General features: G+C 38.7%; 1 protein-coding gene across 2 annotated transcripts in view; it reads right to left on the bottom strand.

Annotated features, from left to right (window-relative positions):
- CEP350 (centrosomal protein 350) overlaps window positions 1-21056 on the bottom strand; it is a 123568-nt gene that overhangs the window by 77344 nt on the left and 25168 nt on the right. For both annotated transcript variants that reach the window (XM_080925470.1, XM_080925471.1), the window contains exons 7-10: window positions 9638-9751; window positions 6626-6739; window positions 3600-3746; window positions 799-1457 (exon numbers count right to left, since the gene is read on the bottom strand). In XM_080925470.1, coding sequence (XP_080781596.1) covers window positions 799-1457; window positions 3600-3746; window positions 6626-6739; window positions 9638-9751 — 1034 coding nt within the window. The remainder of the gene's footprint in view (window positions 1-798; window positions 1458-3599; window positions 3747-6625; window positions 6740-9637; window positions 9752-21056) is intronic.

The following is a 21056-nucleotide window of genomic DNA, read 5'->3' as shown; positions in this document are numbered from 1 at the left end:
GGTGACACCATTCCCTGGGTAGAATCCCGGACTACTTAAATGAAGAATGAACCCTGAACTACTTAAATGAAGAATGCCAGCTTAGCTGCAGCCTGGGTCCATTACTGTTTGCTTTCTGATTACAAATGTGATGTGACCAGCTGCTTCAAGCATTTGCTACCCTGATTTCCCTCCATTGATAAATTATTCCCTTAAAGTAAGAGCCAGAAAAAAAAAACTTTCTCCTTTATATTGCTTTGTCAGTGTCTTTTATCACAGCAACAAACAGAAAAATAAATAGACATTAATATTAGCAACATGATTAAGATAAAAAAATATCCTTTATAAACTCAGGTTTTTTTTCATCTCATAAGTGAAAAGAATATAAATAACCTTTTTTGAAGCTATATTTACTGATGCTCAAACCTGTAGGTAAAGCTTTTAAAACAATATGTAATACCTGAGACATACTCAATTATCAGTCTTAACAACATTAGCAGAAGAATATGTCCTCACCTCAATACTAAACCCAAAACGAACTACTTCATTAACAAAACTTGGTGCTACAATGAAAACAAAGCAGAAATATAGCAGGACAGAAGAGATCAGTGGTGATCAATACTGGAAGCTCTTCAGCTTTAACTTTCTGCATTTTCTCATTCCTCTCTGCATGCAATAAATGAAAGGTCTTGATTGTTGTTTGTAAGTATCTGAGTATGTCTAAGTCCTATGTAGGATAATTTCTCAACAGTTCTGTAGAGGAAGCAAGCTTTTTCTCACTATGAATTACCCCAGTTTGTACTCCCAAACTACTAGTACCTGTGTTTCCTGTGTAACATGCTGACGGGCTGGCTCTTCAAGCAAGGTCTTTTCTAGTAGCAATTTGGAGTAAGTTTCCTGTAGCCGTCTAGAGGCGGACGGGTCAGGAGGAGGCACGGCTTTTGCTTTAGTGAAGGCTTCTCTCTGTCTCCGGTAGAGCTCCTGCAATCGTTTGTTCTTCTGCTCCGTAGCCTCCTTCTGAGCCTTCTTCTCTTCGTGTTGCCTCCTCCTCCTCTCCTCCTGCTGTCTAACAATGTACTGTCGTACCTCGTCTGTGTCATAGTGGCGCTTCTTGGAAATCACAGGTGGATCCTCACTTGCCATTATTTTGTCAGGCTTTCTTTTTACAGGGCTGTGACTCCTCGGTGCTTGTACAGAGGCTGAGGACTTCTGATTCTGTGCCTCTCCAGCCTCTTGCCTCACAGTTGGAGCTGAAGAATCTAGCTGTAAGTCATCAAGAATCCCACGAATTTCAACTGGCAAAAAGTCCTTGTTTAAGGCAGCATTTTCCTCCTGCTTATTGTCTGGAAGGGATAGACCTGATTTCACTACATTATTTTCAGACCAAGCTCTACTTCTTGAACGTTCTGAGTTTCGTGGAAGCTGTTTATGTGAAACATCCAACTTGGGGTCCGATTCTGCCCTTCCAATATGGCCCCCTGCAACGCACAGATTATTGGTATTATAACTCCGGATTCATTCCTAAGATTTACTACATGAATAAGAAAATTAAGGAATTTTTCTTTATTTTAAACACAGATTCAAATATCCTGTAAGTATAACGAATTTTGTAAGGGTAAGCTCCCTTTTATATCAAGAAGCACTTCATACAAATATAACTGATAGGAATATATAACATTACCATTTATCTTATACATGCATATTTATATTTTCCCTCTTCAAAAATTGTTTTTTAAAAAAAATCAACATTTTAGAAACCATCTGAACTGAAGATGAGGGGGAGGAGGAGGAAGATGAGAAGGAAGAAGAGGAGGAGAGATCCAAGTATGGTGCCAGGCACATGTAATCACAACACTTGGGAGGCAGAGGCAGGAGGATCAAAAGTTCATAAATGTCCTGTCTACCCAGTAAGTTTGATGCCAGCTGGGCTCTGTAAGACTCTATCAAGCTACACCAAAATCTAACCAGGAAATCTCCTTAGAAATCTTTAAGAAGAGCATAATTTTAAATGCTTTGATAAAGATCAAACTTGGTTCTAGAGAGAAGGCTCAGTGGCTAAGAGAAATGTCTGCCCTTCCAAAGGACTGGGGTTGAATTCTCAGCACACACGGGTAGCTCCCAACTGTCTGTAACTACAGTTTCAGGTGATCTGACATTCACTTCTGAGATAAGGTGCCCATATGGTGTACAGACACATATGCAGGCCAAACACTGATACAAGTAAAATAATGAAGTTTTAAAAAGAAAAATCAAGCTGTACCAAACACAACAATAAAGGCACTAAAAATACTGGACTTTTTTCTCTAAAATTTTCATACAATACTAACTCATTTTGCAATTAAATGACACCATATTTAGATGAGTTCACCAGAGAATTTCTAGAAGTTTAGATTCCTAATGATATAAAAAGATTAAAATTGACCTCCTACATATCCCATCTCAGTAATATAATATCTGCAAAACAAATCTCAAAAATATTTTAAAAGACTATTTAGCATTTTTACCCATTTGTAAAAGAAAAAGAAAAAAACCTCAGAGAGAAGCATAAGAAATATATAATGTTCCCTTCTATCAGAATAAATATATTCTTTCAAGTAGCTAGAGATTGTGGTGTATGGTGTCAAGTCCTAGATATTACAGAGCTTCCTACTTCCTAGAAAACACTGTCTGCTAGCTAACAGCTGAGCCTCTATGACTCTCTAATGAATGTCAGAACACAATAAACACATATACGCAAACAACCATTTTATCATCTACTATTTGCTGACAAGGCTTAATTTTAGACTGAGAATGTACATGAGTTCATTTGCAAGATGAAAGAAAAAAAGAAATACAATGTTCATACTGATTGCAATATATTAAATCAGAGTTGATTACATTTCTTACTTAATGGACTCCAGGAACTAAATTAACTGGGGAAAAATCTTACTGCTGAAAAAGAAAACTAGCTGTGGCTGTGAAGATTTTATATTTCATTTCTCAAAGTTAGTGTTTATAAAAAAACATAACTAGTTATTTTGTCCTTCTCCGTGTGTGTGTGTGTGTGTGTGTGTGTGTGTGTGTGTGTGTGTGTGTTGTGTATCTTGTATGTGTGAGCATATATGTATGTGGAGATGCCTGCATTGGGAGGGAGATGTGTGCATGTGAAAGCCAGGGGTTGATGTCAGAAATCATCACTCTTTTGCCTCCTTCCCTGAGGCCGGGGCTCTCAGTCACAGACCCATACTGAGAGCTTACTACGCAGCTAGTCCTGCCTCCTCTAGGAAGCCGTTTCTGAAGCAGGAAGTGCAGAAGGCACTGGGGTCTGGCTGGTCCTCATGCCAGCACAGTAAGCACTCACCACTCAGAGTCCTGAAATACCCATGTCCATTTTAAACATCAGTCAATGTACTTAAATAAGAAAGAAAGAATCTGAAGGTCAAATATAAGAGAGGTGTAGATCATAAGACAAATTTAGCTATGACCGACTACACCTCTGAGAAAAATAACTTTTCTGCTTTTCTGAGCTACAGTAAGAATTTTAAAGCAAAATATTAAGTATTCTCCAGCACATTTGCACCGTCTGCATATGTGAGCGGGCAGCTCTGGGGTCTGAGACGGTTTTAACCATCTCCTCTCACCACGCTTAGCCACTCGTTCTCTTCCACTTCTATCACTCGAGGTGGGTCTTCCATCTTTTTGCTCCATCTTGGGTGCAGGTCCCAGAATCTTCTTCACTAATTTCTGTCCATCTCGCCAAGAAGATGTACTTATCAAACGACTATTTCCTAAAATACATATTGCACTGAATTTAAAACTTTAATTTATCTCTAAGAAGTATATTTACTCAGTAATATGGGTTCTATAATTAATTTTACATTTATCTTCTGCTAAGCTCAAAAGGTCTATCATTAAAAGTATATTTTTAGGGGCCAGAGAGATGGTTCAGCAGTCAAGAGCACTGGCTGCTCTTCCAGAGGACCTGAGTTTGATTTCCAGCACCCTCATGGAGGCTCAGGACCATCTACAACTGTAGTCCCAAGAAGTTCAATACTTTCTTTGTCCTCTGTGAGCACTAACATGCATATATAGTACACAGGCATATATGGAGACATAACATCCATACACATAAATAAAATTAAATAAAAATTTTAGTATTTTATTTTTAGCTCTATGCCATCAAAATTGGTTAACAGTTTGTTCAAATCTTTTTAAAATTTTCCATTCATTTTTTGGGGAGTAAGGAAAGTGTGCTCCAGTGTGTGTGTGTGTGTACATACACGTGTGTATGTGCAGGCATGTTTGCTGTGCTTTTCAGGTTTTCTTGGCATATGCCAGGCCAGTTGGTTCAGGAGCTTCCATGTGCTGTGTCCCTCTTGTCTCCCACAGGAGCACTGGGTCACAGAAACTGATGCTGGATATCTGGCTTCTATCCAGGTTCTACGAATTCAAACTCAGGTCCCTGCCCTTGCACAGTCCTTTTACCCATGAGTCAGTCCCTATCTACTTTAGAAATGCCTTTGTACTCTGTTATCAGCCATAAACAATGGGTTGAAAGTATGAAAGGGTTCTAAGCTTATTGCTCAATATATAAGAAACTTTGTTTTCATAAATAACAGAACAGGGTTCCTTATACTTTACATTAATTTTCTAACTAAAAACTAAACAAACATGAATTTATGGGTAGTCATTTATAAATTTTTTTTAAGTGCTATGAGGGAGGGGCTGAAGAGATGGCTCAGCAGTTAGAGAGCACTGGCTGCTCTTCCAGAGGACCCAGGCTTGATCCCCTGCACCCAGAGGTGCAGCTCCAACTGTATCTCCAATTTCAAGGGGTCTGATACCCTCTTCTGAACTCTGAGGGCACCAGGCATTGTGTGTGGCACACAGACATACACACATAGGCAAATATCCACATACATAAAATAAAAAACTCAATTGTGGCCTTCTGAAATAGTCTTACAAGTAATTCTAAGAAGATGGCTCTGACTAGAAAATTATTAGTATAGTTTCAGCACCTTTAAAGCTATTTAGTCTAGGTTTAATGGCAAAGCACACATAGATGAAGCAGACTATCAATCTGGGTAAACACAACCTTTGTACTCTATTCTAAATGAGGCCTCTGATAGGGTTATATAACATCATTCTTTCTTTTTATTTACTCTTCTCTAAATGTAATAGAATGAATTGTATTTTTGGTTTTGGGGGAGAGTAATAGGAGGTGGCTTTGAGGCAATGTTTTACTAACTTGGAACTTTTTCTGTAGACCAGGCTGGCCTTAAACTCAGAGAGATCCACTTGCCTCTGTCACCACTGACTATATAAAATGTTTTTATACTTAATTTAATTACCATTGAGATAACTGTATTCTTGTAAAAACAAGTTTCATTTATATAGAACTAGTATCACTCTATTACTGCATCTGAAGTTAATCAGAAAATGTGCTGTCATTCTAATGACAAGCATAACGAGAAGGACAAGGGCGTGGTCAGAACATGCCCCTCATCGTTCCTGCTGTTTCCCAGAGACCCTCTGGTTTCTTACCAGACTGTCACACTGCTTCTAACTGTCCCTCTCAGGAACTTTGTGTCTTGCCAACCACTGTTATTTCCTTACCTTAGGACATCACACTGCTGTACACATAACCATCTGGATAATGAACAAATGTATTGTTTCAGAGTCTCCTGAAACTCAAGGTGACAAGTTCTCAAACTGTCTCTAGTCTTTCATGGCCAAACGTTACTTGCTGAATATGAATAGGAATTGGAACTCATATCATGTATGAAGTGCTATCCTGAAGTTATCTTCTAGTATTCATGCTTTTAGCTCTCACAACAATCCTGAGAGGCAAATACTACTGATTTGTCTTTTTACATATGAGGGAACTGAATCACACTAAAACTGACTCATGTGCCAAAAAAATAATGTTAGCTACAATATAAAGCCAAGCTATATGGATCAAGGTTGACATGTTAGCATTTCTATGGAAGTAGAAATCTCCGAGTTTAATCTATTCTTTGTTTAGCTTAACCACTACTGACAAGAAGACTGGCATTCTGATGTATCTTAAAAGCAATCATGATTTTATAGAAAACAATTACTCACAGGGGAAAAAAAAAAAACACTATTTTAATTTGGTGTGTTTCTGTTAAAAAATACTATAAAAAACTTTCTGAGGTAATGAATTTACTATCTTGAACATACAATGAATCTGATATTAATCTTTATTATAAACTAGATATGATTTATAATCACCATGGAAACACACCTCTGCTATTATGCTATGAGGGTGTTTGCAGAATGGTTTAGCAGAGAAAGATAAACTTATCCTAAATGTGGATGTCACTCTTCTATGAGGGGAGGGTCCCGGGTTGAATGAAGAGGAGAAAGTCAGTGTTGCAGCTTTCTCCTCTCTCTGCTTCCTGACTGAAGATAACATGTGGCCATCCACCCCTGCTCCTCCCACTGACTTTCCAATCATCGTTAACTGCACTCCAAAACTGTCAACTATACCTCAACAAAATACGTGCATATAATAATAATAGCACATATAATAGACTGAATTTTCATACATTCCTAACAATGAGAACATCTGGTAACATATATATATATATCCCTATAAATCTATAATATCCAACTTTAAATGAACAAAATACTGAAATCCAACCTGTTTTGCATTCAGGATTTGACAACTGTGTCACTTTTTGGATTTTTCGTACTGGTTTAACCACTTTCTTCTCTTTACTTTTTTCAACAGGCTTCTCTTTTACAGAGGTATCATCTGAAACGAAAATATAAACAGCCACCATTATGACTCCTATTCAGCACCTACATTCCTCAACAAAGAAACAGGGGTACAACAGCACCCCATTTCTGCAGTTTCAGTTGCCCAAGGTCAACTACAATATGAAAACATTAAGTGAGCAGGAACCAGATAGAGATGCCTCCTCAGGGACTATGTCAGAGTCATATAGATTCAGCTGAGCATGCCTGCAGCTAACCATCGGACTAAACACGGGGACCTCAATGAAGGAGCTAAAGAAAGGACTGAAGGAGCTGAAAGGGGTTGCAACTTCATGGGAAGAACAACATTATCAACCACCCAAATCCTCCAAAACTCCCATGGACTAAAACACCAACTTTTGCGCACACATTGAGAGACCTACTGATCCAGTTGCATATGTAGCTGAAGACAGTGTCTGGCATCAATGTGAGAAGAGGCTTTTGGTTCAGGGAGGGCATGTTTTACCAATGTAGGAAAATGCCAAGGCAATGGGGTGAAGAGAGTGATTAGGAGGGAGTGCACCTTTGAGAAGGCAAATGAAGGTGGAGGGGGGATGGGAGCAGGTAAAGGGATAACATCTCAAATGTAAATACAGAGTACCAAAGGGGAAAAAAAGAAAGAAACCATTAAGTAAAATTTCCAGACATAAACAGTTTATGTTATCAATTGTGCATCATTCTGAATAGCATGATGGTTATGTCTCACTACAGACAGCCAGATGGGTCATACCTGTCTACAGTGTCCATACCTATAGGCTTCCCACCTATTAAATACAAATAGCCATCTCTGCTACTAGACTATCTTTTTGATGATATCATGGGAGTAAACTCTTCTAAAAGCTCAAGAACAGTGATGCCAGCAGTGAGGTCATACCGGAAAGCAGCTGTCCAATACATCTCTAAAATCAATCAAAATCACACTGGCCAACTTAATGGGAAAAATGTATGCTGGGTTTGATAAGATGTACAGCAAGCTCATCTTTTGCACCTAGTTTATAAATTAAGAACTGTCACAAGTATGTATAAGAAGCACAAAATATAAGCAGGGCTTCACACACTTCAGTTTCAAGCATCCTTTGGTGGTCTTACAGGTATGACAGAAAAGCTTTACTGATGCTATTTCTATGACTCACAAACTATCAATGCCAAGTCCTCCTGCAGAAACCACTCCCCTGTTAGGTACCAATTCTTTTTTGTTGTTGATGTTGTTGTTGTCTCAGGAAAACTTGTGAGAAATCCACCTCATTTCTAGAAACAGGAAGAAGATTTAGCAACCATGCTTTCAAATCACGGCATGTTTATAATTTCAGAGAGCATTTCCTTAGACCACCACCTTTACTTTTTTTTAAGGTTTCTTAGGTACTACCTTTATCAACAGCAAAAAGAAATTGGTACTAAACTGATATAACTTAGACAGCAGAACAGAAAATATGAAAGAAAAACCCCCTATTTTAGCTGTTTAAACTAAGATGACTTAGGTTGTGGGTCTTCCAGACTAACAACTGGAATAAAAGGTTTAAGGGATGTGTCACAACCACATTGAGTAATCTCCATTTTAGACAGTGAGTCTGAGATATCTATAACACATTCACAGGAGGTGTATAGTTAGCAGGTTCATAAGAGTTTGAATTCAGGAAGGAGGTCTCAACTAGATACATAGATATAGGAATATTTGCACAAGAACTATTCAGGTGTTAGAAGTACATAAGTTTTCCTAGTGGGTCTTCCTAGGAGGAAGATGACAGGGTAGGGGAAAAGTATAAAAGAATAAGGAGAAGGTAGATTAAGAGAAAAACCAATGCTTCTAGAATGCCAAGTGAAGACTTTCAAGGAAGGGGTGGTAAATAGCGTTCACTGCTGCTGAGCAATCAGCGTGATGAACGGAGATTAGATGCTGCGAATGCAAACTGAAGGCCGTTAATGATCGTGATACCAGAAAAACCCCCAAACAAACAAGCATAAGGGAGAATACAAATCAGAGACTGTTAGCATAAGGAAACATGTTGCTGTTTTGCTCTGAACAGAAGGGGAACACTGGAGAGGGCCTGAAGAGGTATTCTATCATGATGACTACTACGATAAAAGTGTTCAGCAGTGAGTTAGAAGGTATTAGAGGGAAAGTTTGATACAGAAGTGTGAAAGACAGATGGAGAGTAACATACTTACACAAGGGTGAAGATAACCAAAACACAGGTAGAGGTTAAGAATACAGAGTTTACCCACCATAGAAAGAAACAGTCCCTGACATAATATTCCCTACCACCTATGACATGGTCCTGTGATGAGTAGTTGCTGTCACTTCTTTTTAAGATGAGGAAACCAAGAATAAAAGGTTATGTAACAGCCACATCATTTATACACACAGATGTGTGCAAACACACAATGAAGCACCAGCATCGACCTCGCTTAGTGCCTTACTAGATAGTACTACTTACTAGAACGTTGCTGTTCTCATTGTCTCCTGGTTACAATTCTCTAACATGTACCCCTCCTGGGACACCGATTCCTGCAAATGCTCACTGAAATCACTGACCACTCTAAAGACTTTGAAGCCTAAGAGATGCAAACCACAACTAACTCGATGCTTCCATAAAACCAGTCTGTCCTGAGGAACAGGGTAAAAGAATAACATCTCAAATGTAAATACATTTTTTCCTAATTAGAAAAAAAAAGTCCTCAAGCTTTAAAAATAGCCTAGTTTCTATATCATGAGCCACAGAGGCTAATTTTAACCCTGAGGAGAACTACAAGGCTAAGAGGGTCTCATCATGTAAGCCATACTGCTTCAATATACAACATACTTAGACGGGGACAGCATCTCGAGTGTGGAGAGTCTCATGTGCAATACTACACGTTATGGCATGCATGACAAAATAAGACAGAAAACTGCTCTCACCTGCGAGCTGAAGTGCTAGGTCTCGGTACAGCTCTCTGCTCATGCTCTGAAACTCCGCCTCCTGCCACACTTTCCCGTCAGGAGTGCGAATCTTGATCTCTGAAGGGTTGAAACCTGATATACACAACACAAGATCTTTCAAGATTTGTTCCATTTTAAGTCAGTTATAATTATTAGAAATAACATAAAATTTGCTATAAAAATATTATTTTAATTATTTATTTGGGGGTGGGAGCAGGCATGCTACAGCGTGAATGTAGAGAACAAAGGGTAACTTGCAGGAGTTGGTTCTCTCCTGAGGGTCACACTCAGGTCATTAGGTCAGTGCACCATCTCACCAGTCCCGAAATTCATTCATAAGTATACCATTAAGTGTTTTAAAATATGCTCTGTTTCATAGCTATCACAGTTATCCAATCCAGAGTACTTCATCATGAGAGAGGGACTCGGTCCCTGTTACGAGTTGATGCCCCTTAGACCTGCCCACCACTGAGACTGCCGTCTACTCTCTATCTGCGTGCATCTGCCTCGTCTAGATACTCCATATAAGTGGAATCTTTCAACATGATGTCATTTATGTTTAGTCTTTGTAAAGTTTCTATTTTGTAATTTTTCAAGACTCTAACCTCATATATCATGGTCAACTGATAGTTCTTTGAATAGACACGGCATTTTATTTATCCATTCACATAGTCACATGGGCTGTTTCTACTTTTTTATTATTAATAATGCTGCTATAAATATTCTTATACAACTTGTATGGAAATGTTCTCAATGGGTATTACATATAAGAATCAATTGCTGGGTCCTGGTAACTAGCTATGTGTGTAACTGTTAAGAACTACAAATTATTTTCTAAAGTAGTAGCACCATTTGTATTGTCATCAGTACACATAGGTTTTAATTTCTTGCTGATACTATTTGTCTGCCTTTTTTCACTAAAGCCACTCTGATGGATCTACAAAGTAGCATCTTATTGTGGTTTGATTTCTGTTTCTGTGATACTAATGTCAAAATTTCTATATTTAGTTAATTTAATATTTTTTAAAAGATAAATGCATAATTAGCTACTACATAATATACCAACGAATAACAGTTGGAAAAAAAACAGGCTTCAATGAGATAAAGCAACATATATTCAAATACACTAGAAATGGGAGACTCAAAAATTAAATAATACAAGAATGTCAGCCCTTTTCCCCAAGTCTCATCCCCTGTTCTTGCAGGAAATCTGTGGCCTCCCTTTCCTTTCTGACCTCATCATAGAGATCTTCTCCCACAACTGTCCCTCCCCACAACTCATTCCAGTATCCCAGCCTCCAATACCAGTAGGCATTCCCTGTGCATACAGAGGCTAGACAGGCTAGGTACACAGGTAAGCTAACTGAAGAACTTCACTACTCCTTCTTCAATCTCTAGACCCAAACTCTGCAATGAAACACCTGCTGTAGCCTCCCTTCCCCTCTGCCCACATCTCTGTGGATCCCACACACCTTCCCCTACTAACCCCCATCTCCTAATTTGTTGCTTTATCCCAGCCCCCAACTCCTGCAGGCATTCCCTGCTAACCCAGACCACTCCTGCCAGGAAAGTAGGCTATCTATACACTTTCCCCTCCTTCTGTTCTAGACCCAACATCCTAGTCTCATGCCCAGTGCTTTAGCTGATCATCTGGGGTGACCTATCTTCACTTCTCCCGATTCCAAGAAGAAAAAAGCAGATCCTGGTTGAACACTCCTGTGAACCCCTTCAGAATTCTACTCTATCCCTGTCCCTAAGTGTCACCTCCCTGTAAAATATCTTACTAAGCAACCCACAGGCATCATACTCTCCAAAAATCCAGAGAGGAAACAGAAACCAAGAAGCAAACCCAACAAAGGCAAATCCAGAAATCAGCACCTAGACCTAGAGTCACCCCAATCCCAGACACCTAGAACCTAATATATAAGAACACAGTAACAGCCAGGCCATCATATCTCCTCTAGAGCCCAGCTATCTTACCACAGTGGGCCCTGAACAGTCAATATAGCTGAAACACAACAAAAAGATACCAGAACCACCTGTATGAAGATGACAGAGGTCCTCAGAGAGGACACTAACACATCCCAGAAAGAAATCCAGAAAAACACAAACAAGGGATGGAAATGAATAAAGTGATCAAAATAGAGGGAATTTTAGGTGTTACAGACACAATAGAATGTGATAAAAGAAATGGATACATCTATCAAAGAAAAAGTTAAATCTAAAAACTCCTGACACAAAATATTCAGGAAATCTGGGATACTATGAAAAGACCAAACCTAAGAATAATAGGAATAGGAGAAGAAAAAGAAACCAGCTCAAAGGGCCAGAAAATACTTTCAACATAGTCATAGAAGAGTCTTTTCCTTACCTAAAGAAGGAGATGCCTATAAAGGTATAAGAAGCATAGAACACCAAACAGATTGGACCAGGAAAGTCCCTTTAGCACATAATAATCAAAACATTAAATGACCACCACCACAACAAAAACACTATAAAAATCTGCAAGGAAAAAAAAAGACCAAGTAACATATAAAAGCAGACCTATTAGAATTATGCCTGACTTCTCACTAGAGACTAAAAGCTAGAAGGGCCTGGGCAGACGTGCTACAAACTCTAAGGGACCATAGTGCCAGCCAAGACTACTATATATACCCAGCAAAATTTTCAATTACCATAGATTAAAAAAATAAGATATTCCATAATAAAGCCAAATTTAAACAATATTTATCTAAAAATTGAGCTAGAAGGAAAACTCCAATCTACACAGGTTAACTATACCCATAAAAACACAAGAAATAAATAATCTCAGACACATATACACACAAAATAACAGGAATCAACAAACACTGCTCACTGATATCTCCCAATATCAATGGTCTCAATTCCCCCAGTAAAAAGACTAACAGAATAACAAAAATAGGATCAATTCTTCTGCTACATTCAAAAAACGTATCTCAACATCAAGGATAGCCATTACCTCAGGGTAAATAATTAGAAAAAATATTCCAAGCAAATGGTCCTAAGAAGTGAGCTGGTGTAGCCACTTTAATATCTAACAAAATAGACTTCAAACGAAAAGTAATCAAAAGAGACAGGGCAGGATACTACACAGTTATTAAAGGAAAACCTCACCAAAATGACATTTCAATTATTAACTTCTATACCCCAAATACAAGGGTGCTCAAGTTCATTTAAAAAAAAAAAAAAAAAAAAAAAAAAACCCACTACAGCTTAAATGGCACACTGACCCACACACACTCATTGGGGTACTTTAGTACTCCATTCTCACCAATGGGCAAGTCACCCAAACAAAAAGCAAACAGAGAAATCCTGGAGTGAACAGACATTACAAACCAAATGGACCTAATAAATATTTATGAATGTATCACCCAAACACAAAAGAATATGTCTTCTCTGCACCTCATAGAACTTTTTCCAAAACTGACCACATACTTGGACACAAAGTAAGTCTCAACAGATACGAGAAAATTTAACTCACTGCATCCTGTTTGACAACCATAGACTAAAGTCAGGTATCAATAACAGAAAAACTAAAAACTTACAAAGATATTGAAAACTGAATAGTTCTCTACTGAATGAAAGATGGGCCAAGAGAGAAATAAATTAAAGATTTTCTAAAATTCAATGAAAATGAATACACAGCATTCTCAAACTTATGAGTCATAATAAAGGCAGTTTTAAGAAGCAACTTTATAGCTCTAAGTTCCTAAATTAAAACAAAACAAAAAACCTAAAGAGATTTCATGCTAGCAACTTATCAACCCACCTGAGAGCTCTAGAACAACAACAAAAAGTAATCACACCCAAAAGAATTTGACAGCAAGAAATAACCAGACTCTGCTGAAATCAATAAAAGAGAACAATACAGAGAATCAATGAAACAAAGAGTTTGGTTCTTTGAGGAAAAATAAACTGGACAAACCTTTATCCAAACCAGAAGACAGAGAAAGAATATCCAAATTAACAAAATCAGAAATGGAAAAGGGGACATAATGACAAAATATAGAGAAGCATAAATCTAAAAGAAATGGATAATTTTTGATAGGTACTACTTACCTAAATAGATCAAAATTAGATAATGTAAACAGACCTATAACTACTAGTGAAAAAGGGGGCCACATGGGGTTAACATAGAATTCTACCAAACTCTCAAAGAAAAATTTAACAGCAACATTCCTGACCAAGCCAGTTCAGTCAGTCAATTGAGTCTCAAGAAGGGTAGTGAGGACTGAAAAACAAATTAGACAAAATTATAACATGACTCCAGCCAGTATTGAGGCTGAAGCAGCCTGCTTTTGTATCATTCTAGGTACATCCAAAAAAAACACTGTCAGTTCTTAGATCAAAGTAAAGCAGTAAGCAAAGAGATCACATAAGGTAGTAATTCTGAAAAGCAGTAAACAAAGGCCCCACGGTTAATGTTTCTGATATTCTTATCTGACCTTACTTCCTTGTCTGAGCCCAGTGACAAATGCCAAATTTATAGGAAGCAGCACAAAAAGCTCTCCACATATTCCTCAAATTATTCCACCAAAGAAAAACAGATAAAACATTGCCAGATTCATTTTTGGAAGTCACAATTATCCTGATACCCAAATCACATATAAACTTAACAAAGAAAGAAAATTTCAGACCAGTTTTCCTTATGAGCACAAATGCAAAAATGCTCAATAAAACACTTGCAACCAAATCCTAAAACACATCACAAAGATCATCCACCACAATCAAGTAGGCTTCATCCCAGAGATCCAGGGATGGGTCAACATATGTACAGAGATAAATGTAAGCTAACAGTTAAACAAACTGAAATACATAAAGAAATAAAAACACATGATCATTTCATTCGATGCAGAAAAGGCCTTTGACAAAACCCAGTATGCTCTTAAGATAAAAGTTCTAGAGAGATTAGGAATACAAGGGGCATACCTAAACATTAAAAAGGCAATTTAGAGCAATATGACAACTAAAGGAGATTGAGGGGTTTCAAAGGAAAGGAAGAAGTCAAAGTATCTTTATTTGCAGATGACATGACTGTATACATAAGTAACTCTAAATGTGTCATTGAGAAGTTCCTACAGCTGATAAATACTGTCAGCAAAGTAGCTGGATGGACACAAAATTAACTCACAATAATAAGTAGTTCTCCTATATACAAATGACAAAAGGACTGAGGGAAAAAAAATCACAGAAAACATCTTTCACAATGGCCTCAGATAATGTAAAATATCTTCAGGCAACTCTAATCAAGGACGTGAAAGACTTGAATGATAATAATTTTCTTCAAGTCTTTGAAGAAATTGAAGAAGATATCAGATGATGGAAAGATCTCCCATGCTCATGATTCAGTAGGGTTAACATAGTGAAAGGAGCCAACCTACCAAAAGCAATCTACAGAGTCAATCCTCCAACACAATTCTTCAAAGTCCTTGAAAGGCCAATTCTCAACTTCATATGGAAACGGGTGTGGGGGGGTGAGGGGGGGAACGAGATAGCAAAACAAAACAATCTTGAACGATAAAAGAACTGCTAGATATTCTGCCATACCTAATCTCAAATTATACTACAGATCTATAGTAATAAAATCTCATGGTATTAACACAAAAACAGACACAGTGATCAAAATAATTGAAGACACAGACATAAATCCACATACCTAGGGACACTCATTTTTTATAACGAAGCCAGAAATACACATTGGCAAAAAAAGACAGCATCTTCAAAAGAATGGTGCTGGTCAAACTGGGTGTAAGCATGTAGAAGAACGCAAATAGATCCATACTTATCACCCTGCACAAAACACAACTCCAAATGGATCAAAGATCTCAACATAAAGCCAGATACACTGAACCAGATAGAAGAGAAAGCGGGAAATAGCCTTGAATTCATTGGCACAGAAGACTTCTGAACAGAACACTGAACAATAATTAATGCAAATCGATCCATTGTTATCTCCTTGTACAAAGCTCAAGTCCAAGTGGATCAAAGATCTCTACTTAAAACTAGGTACACTAAAATAATAATAGAAGAGAAAGTGGAGAAGAGCTTAGAATACAGGCACAGGGAAAAAATTCCAGAATAGAACACCAATGGCTTATACTCTAAGATTAAGAATAGACAAATGACACCTCATGAAACTGCAAAGTTTCTGTAAGGTTAAGGACACTGTCAAGAGGACAAAACAGCAGTCAACAGATTGGGAAAAGATCTTTACCAATCCTACATCTGATAGAGGGCTAGTATCCAATATTTATAAAACTCAAGAAGTTAGACTCCAGATAATCAAATAATCCTATTAAAAAATGGGGTACTGAGCTAAACAGAGAATTCTCAACTGAGGAATACCAAATGGCTGAGAAGCACCTAAAGAAATGCTTAACATCCCCAGTCATCAGGGAAATGCAAATCAAAACAACCGAGATTCTACCTCACATCAGTCAGAATGGCTAAGATCAAAAATTCAGGTGACAGCAGATGCTGACAGGGATGTAGAGAAAGAAAAACATTCCTTCATTGTTGATGGGAATGCAAGCTGGTACAACCATTCTGGAAATCAGTCTGGCAGTTCCTCAGAAAGCTGGACATAGTACTACCTGAAGATCCAGCTATTCCATTCCTGGGCATATACCCAAAAGACATTCCAACATCTAACAAAGACACATGCTCCACTATGTTCGTAGCAGCTTTATTTATAATAGCTAGACACTGGAAATAACCCAGATGTCCTTCAACAGAAGAATGGATACAGAAAGTGTGGTACATTTACACAATGGAGTACTACTCAGCTATTAGAAACAATAACTTTATGAAATTTCTAGGCAAATGGATGGAACTAGAAGCAATCATCCTGAGTGAGGTAGCCCAGTCACAAAAGAATATATATGGTATGTACTCACTGATAAACAGACATTAGCCCCAAAAAGCTCAGAATACCCAAGAAACAATTCACAGATCGTAGGAAGCTCAAAAAGAAGAAAGGCCAGAATGTGGATGCCTCAGTCCTTCTTAGAAGGAAGAACAAAACATGCATGGGAGGAAATACAGGTACAAATAGAGGAGCAGGAATTGAAAAAAAGATCATCCAGAGACTGCCTCACCTGGGGATCCACCCCATATGCAGCCACCAAACCCAAGCACTATTGCTGATGTCAAGAAGTACATACTGGCAGGAGCCAGATATGGATGCCTCCTCAGAGGTTCTGCCAGAGTCATACAGATACAGTTGAGGATGCTTGTAGCTAACCATCTGACTGAACACGGGAACCCCAGTGAAGGAACTAGAGAAAGGACTGAAAAAGCTGAAAGGGTTTGCAACCCAATGGGAAGAACAACATCATTAACCAACCAAACCCTCCACAACTACCAGGGACTAAAACACCAACCAATGAGTATACATGGAGAGACCCATGGTTCTAGTTGCATATATAGTAGAGGATAGCATTGTCTAGCATCAATGGGAGAAGAGGCCTTTGGTCCACTGAGAGGGCATTTTCCCAGAGTAGAGGAAAACCAAGGCACTGAGATGGAGAAGGTGTTTGGGACAGGAAGCACCTTCATGGAAGCAAGGAGAGGGAGAGGGGGAATGGGAGTGGGGGGAGAGGGGGATAACATTTTAAACAGAGAAAAAAAAAGAAAAAAAATTTAAAAGAACAATAATTAATACATAGGACCTCATAGCTGAAAAGCTTCTGTAAGGCAAAAGACAATGTCATTCAGACAAAGCAGCAGCCTATAGATGATATATTATATATATGATAATATATAACTATAAATTATATATACATATTATATATAATATATATACATACACACATTTATATATATATATATATATATATATATATATATATATATATATATATATATATAAAAAATTGAAGAAACCAAGCAATCAAAAACACCAAATAGTCAAATAAAAAATGGGGTACAGATCTAAGCAGAGAATTCTCAAAAGAGGATCTCAAATGGCCAAGAAGCACTTACAAAAATGTTCAACATCTTTAGCCATCAAGGAAATGCAAATCAAAACTACTCTGAGATTCAGTCTTACAGCTGTCAGAATGCTTGAGATCAATAGCACGGGTGACAGCTCAGGCTGGGAGGATATGAAACAAAGGGAACCATTCATCCATCACTGGGAGGAGTGCAAACTTGTACAGCCACTATGGAAATCTGCGTAGCAGTTTTTCAGGAAGTTCAAACTAGAGCTGCCTCAAGATCCAGCTATGCCACTTGGGCATATTCTTAAAGGACACTTTATCCTAAGGATACTTGCTCAACCATGTTCATTGCTGCTCTATTCCTAATAGTCAAAAACTAGTAACAGCCTAGATGTTCTTCAATAGTAGAATGGATAAAGAAAATGTGGTGCATTTACACAATGGAATATTATTATTCAGGTGTTTAAAAATGACATTATCAAACTTGCAGAGAAATGAACGGAACTAGAAAAACAATCATCCTGTGTGTGATAACCCAGATCCAGAAAGATAAATGTTATGTACTGTCTTATATGTGAATAATAGCCATTAAATAAATAGTAACCAACCTACAATCTCTACACTCAGAGAGGTTAGGGACCACAGGGAACAAACACATGCATCTCCCTGTGATGGGGGAACAGAATAGATTTTATAGGTGGACTTGGGACAAGTGGGGATGGAAACTGGGGAATCAGGTTGGGAAGGGGAGGGGGAAAAACGTTAAGGGGAGGAATGCAAGGAGAGACAGCTGGAATTAAGGAGAATTTGGAGGATGGTATGAAGACCTAGAGCAATGGAAACTTCCTAAAATATGAAGGCAATCCTAATAAGGTCTCCTAATAATAGGGCAGAGAGTCCCAACTCGGCACCTCTTGTCACCAAACAAGTATTCTAGTACTGGGACTGCATTGAATGAGCTGTTGTCCAAGGGGGGAGGGGCATCCCATAGAAACTCCCAAACAACCCAAGCCATTGCTAAGACAAAGGGGTGTTCTCCACAACCTGACAGAGAGGGCCCCACTGCCAAGAACAGCACCCACACAACTCATTGAACATAGAGAAATCAAACTGGTGCCTGCAGGATGCCTTCAGTCCTACATTCTAACATCTTTGGTGCAGGAAAGTACTCTGTAAGCTACCAAAAGAGAAACATAAACATCAACCCAGCCACAAAACCTATGACCTATAATCAACCTGCCTGCGAGAAATGCTAGGGCAATGGTAGCAAAGAACTTGTGAGAGTAGCCAAACAATGTCTAATTGACTTAAAATCCACTCCACAAGACAGAACCCATACCCAACACTGCTTGGGTGGCAGAGAACCAGTAACTAGATAGCCCAGAGTCCTAGGGTAAAACCAAATACTAGTAGTCTTAAAAAGAAGTATCAAGAAAATGGCTTCTAAGATATTCTTCTATACTTATAGATCAAGGCTTTATTCAAAAGAAGCTGTGGAGCTCCTCTCCCCTTCAGGGCCCTCAATCCTTCCCCCAGCTCTTCCATAGAGCCCCCAAGCTCCATCCACTATTTGGCTGTGAGTCTCTGCATCTGTCTGAGTCAGCTGCTGGGTGAGCCTCTCAGAGGACAGTTATGCTAGACTCCTGTATCATTAGTAGTGTCAGGGATTGGTGCTTGCCATGGGTCTTGTTTAGCCATTCCTTTAATATCTGTTCCTTTCCCCCATCCCTAAATTTCTTGTAGGCGGAATGAATTTTTGGTGGAAAGTTCTGTAGGTGGGTTGGTATCACTATCACTCCGCTGGAGTTCCTTCCTAGTACAGGAGGTGGACTCTTCAGGTTCCATATCCCCACTGTTATGAGAACTCCACAGGAAGATCAATAGAGTCAACAAACCTGGACCCCTTGGGGGTCTCTCAGAGACTGAACCACCAACCAAAGATTATACACAGGCTGTTCCTTCCCCCACCCCAACCCACCCCTGTAAATATGTAGCAGATGTGCAACTTGGTCTTCATGTGGGTCTCAAACAACTGGAGCAAGAGCTATCTCTAAAGTTGTTGCCTGTCTTCGGAGTCCATTCCCCTAACTCAGCTGTCTTGTCTGGCCTCATAGGAGAAGCACCTAACCCTGCAGAGACTTGATGTGCCAAGGTTGGGGGGAATCCACAAGGGCCTCCATTCTCTCAAAATAGAAGGGGAGGAGGGGAAAGACTGGGGGGGGGCCAGGAGAGGTCAGCAATCAGACTATAAAGTGAATTTTTAAAAAAGGAAAAGAGAAAAGCTTCCTCCTGCAGCAGATGGGAATAAATAAGAGACCTACAGCCACACATTATGTGGAGAGAGTCCTTGAAACACATAGCTCTACATGGATGTTGCCATCAAATTCTTTCACTTGTAGTGCAGGGAACCCGCCAAAGAGGAGGCGGAAAGAGTGCGGATAGAGAGCACCCAGAGAACAAGTCCTTCATAATTCACTCAGCAGGCTCAGAGACTGAAGAGCAAGCACATGGCCTATAGTAGTCTGCACTAAGTGCTTTATGTGCACATTACAGATTTCATCTTAGTACTTTTATAGTGTCTCTGATCCTTGTGCCTGACTTTAGGGCTCCTTTTCTTCTGTTGGGTTGTCTTGTCCAGCATCAATGTGATGGGTTTTGTTTTATCTTATTATACAGTTTATTTTGTCATGTTTTGTTGTTTTCTCTTAGAAGCATGTTCTCTTCTAATGAGAGACAGAAAGGAAATAGATTCCAAGGGGAGGGAAGCAGAGGAGGGGAGGAACTGGAAGGAGTAAAGGGGAGGAAAACCGTGATCAGGATATATTATTGTATGAGGAAAGAATCTACTTTTTAATAAAAGGGAAAAAGTAGAATAAAGAGGAGAAAAGAAATTCTAGAGGCAATGGAGGAAAGCAGACCAGCTAGAGACTTTACATCTCCTCAAGTGTTACCAACCTCATTTGCAAGCTTTTATCTTACAAGTTGCTCTGATTTTATAAATCGAAACGATTCTTGCTCTTTTGTGAATGGGCAATGTTTTAAGTCCTTCAACTAATCATCATGTTCCCTAAGTGACCTACAGACATAACATCTACAGTGTTAACATCATCACTACCACCATTACCACCTTGGTTCAAAACCACTTCAGCTTTTTTACCACTGGAACTGCAACAAATTGCAGCCTCAATATCAATACAGTAATTTCTCTAAACCCACTTCTAAAGGCATATATACATATATATATACATATATACACACACATAAATATATACATATATATATGGTCAGAAATCTTGTTTTCACCTGACAGAAATTGACCACCCTATTATCATAACTGAACACAGAATTGCAGGTCAGAAGTTTGCGCTCAAATGCTCATTTGTGACCTTGGTCAGTCACGTGTTCCAGACACTGGAAAAGTACATGGAGTATCTTCA

Source organism: Micromys minutus (genome assembly GCF_963924665.1).
Source record: "Micromys minutus genome assembly, chromosome: 1".
NCBI lineage: Eukaryota > Metazoa > Chordata > Mammalia > Rodentia > Muridae > Micromys > Micromys minutus.
Note: the sequence above shows the minus strand (reverse complement) of the source record. Positions and strands in the feature narration are given on the sequence as shown.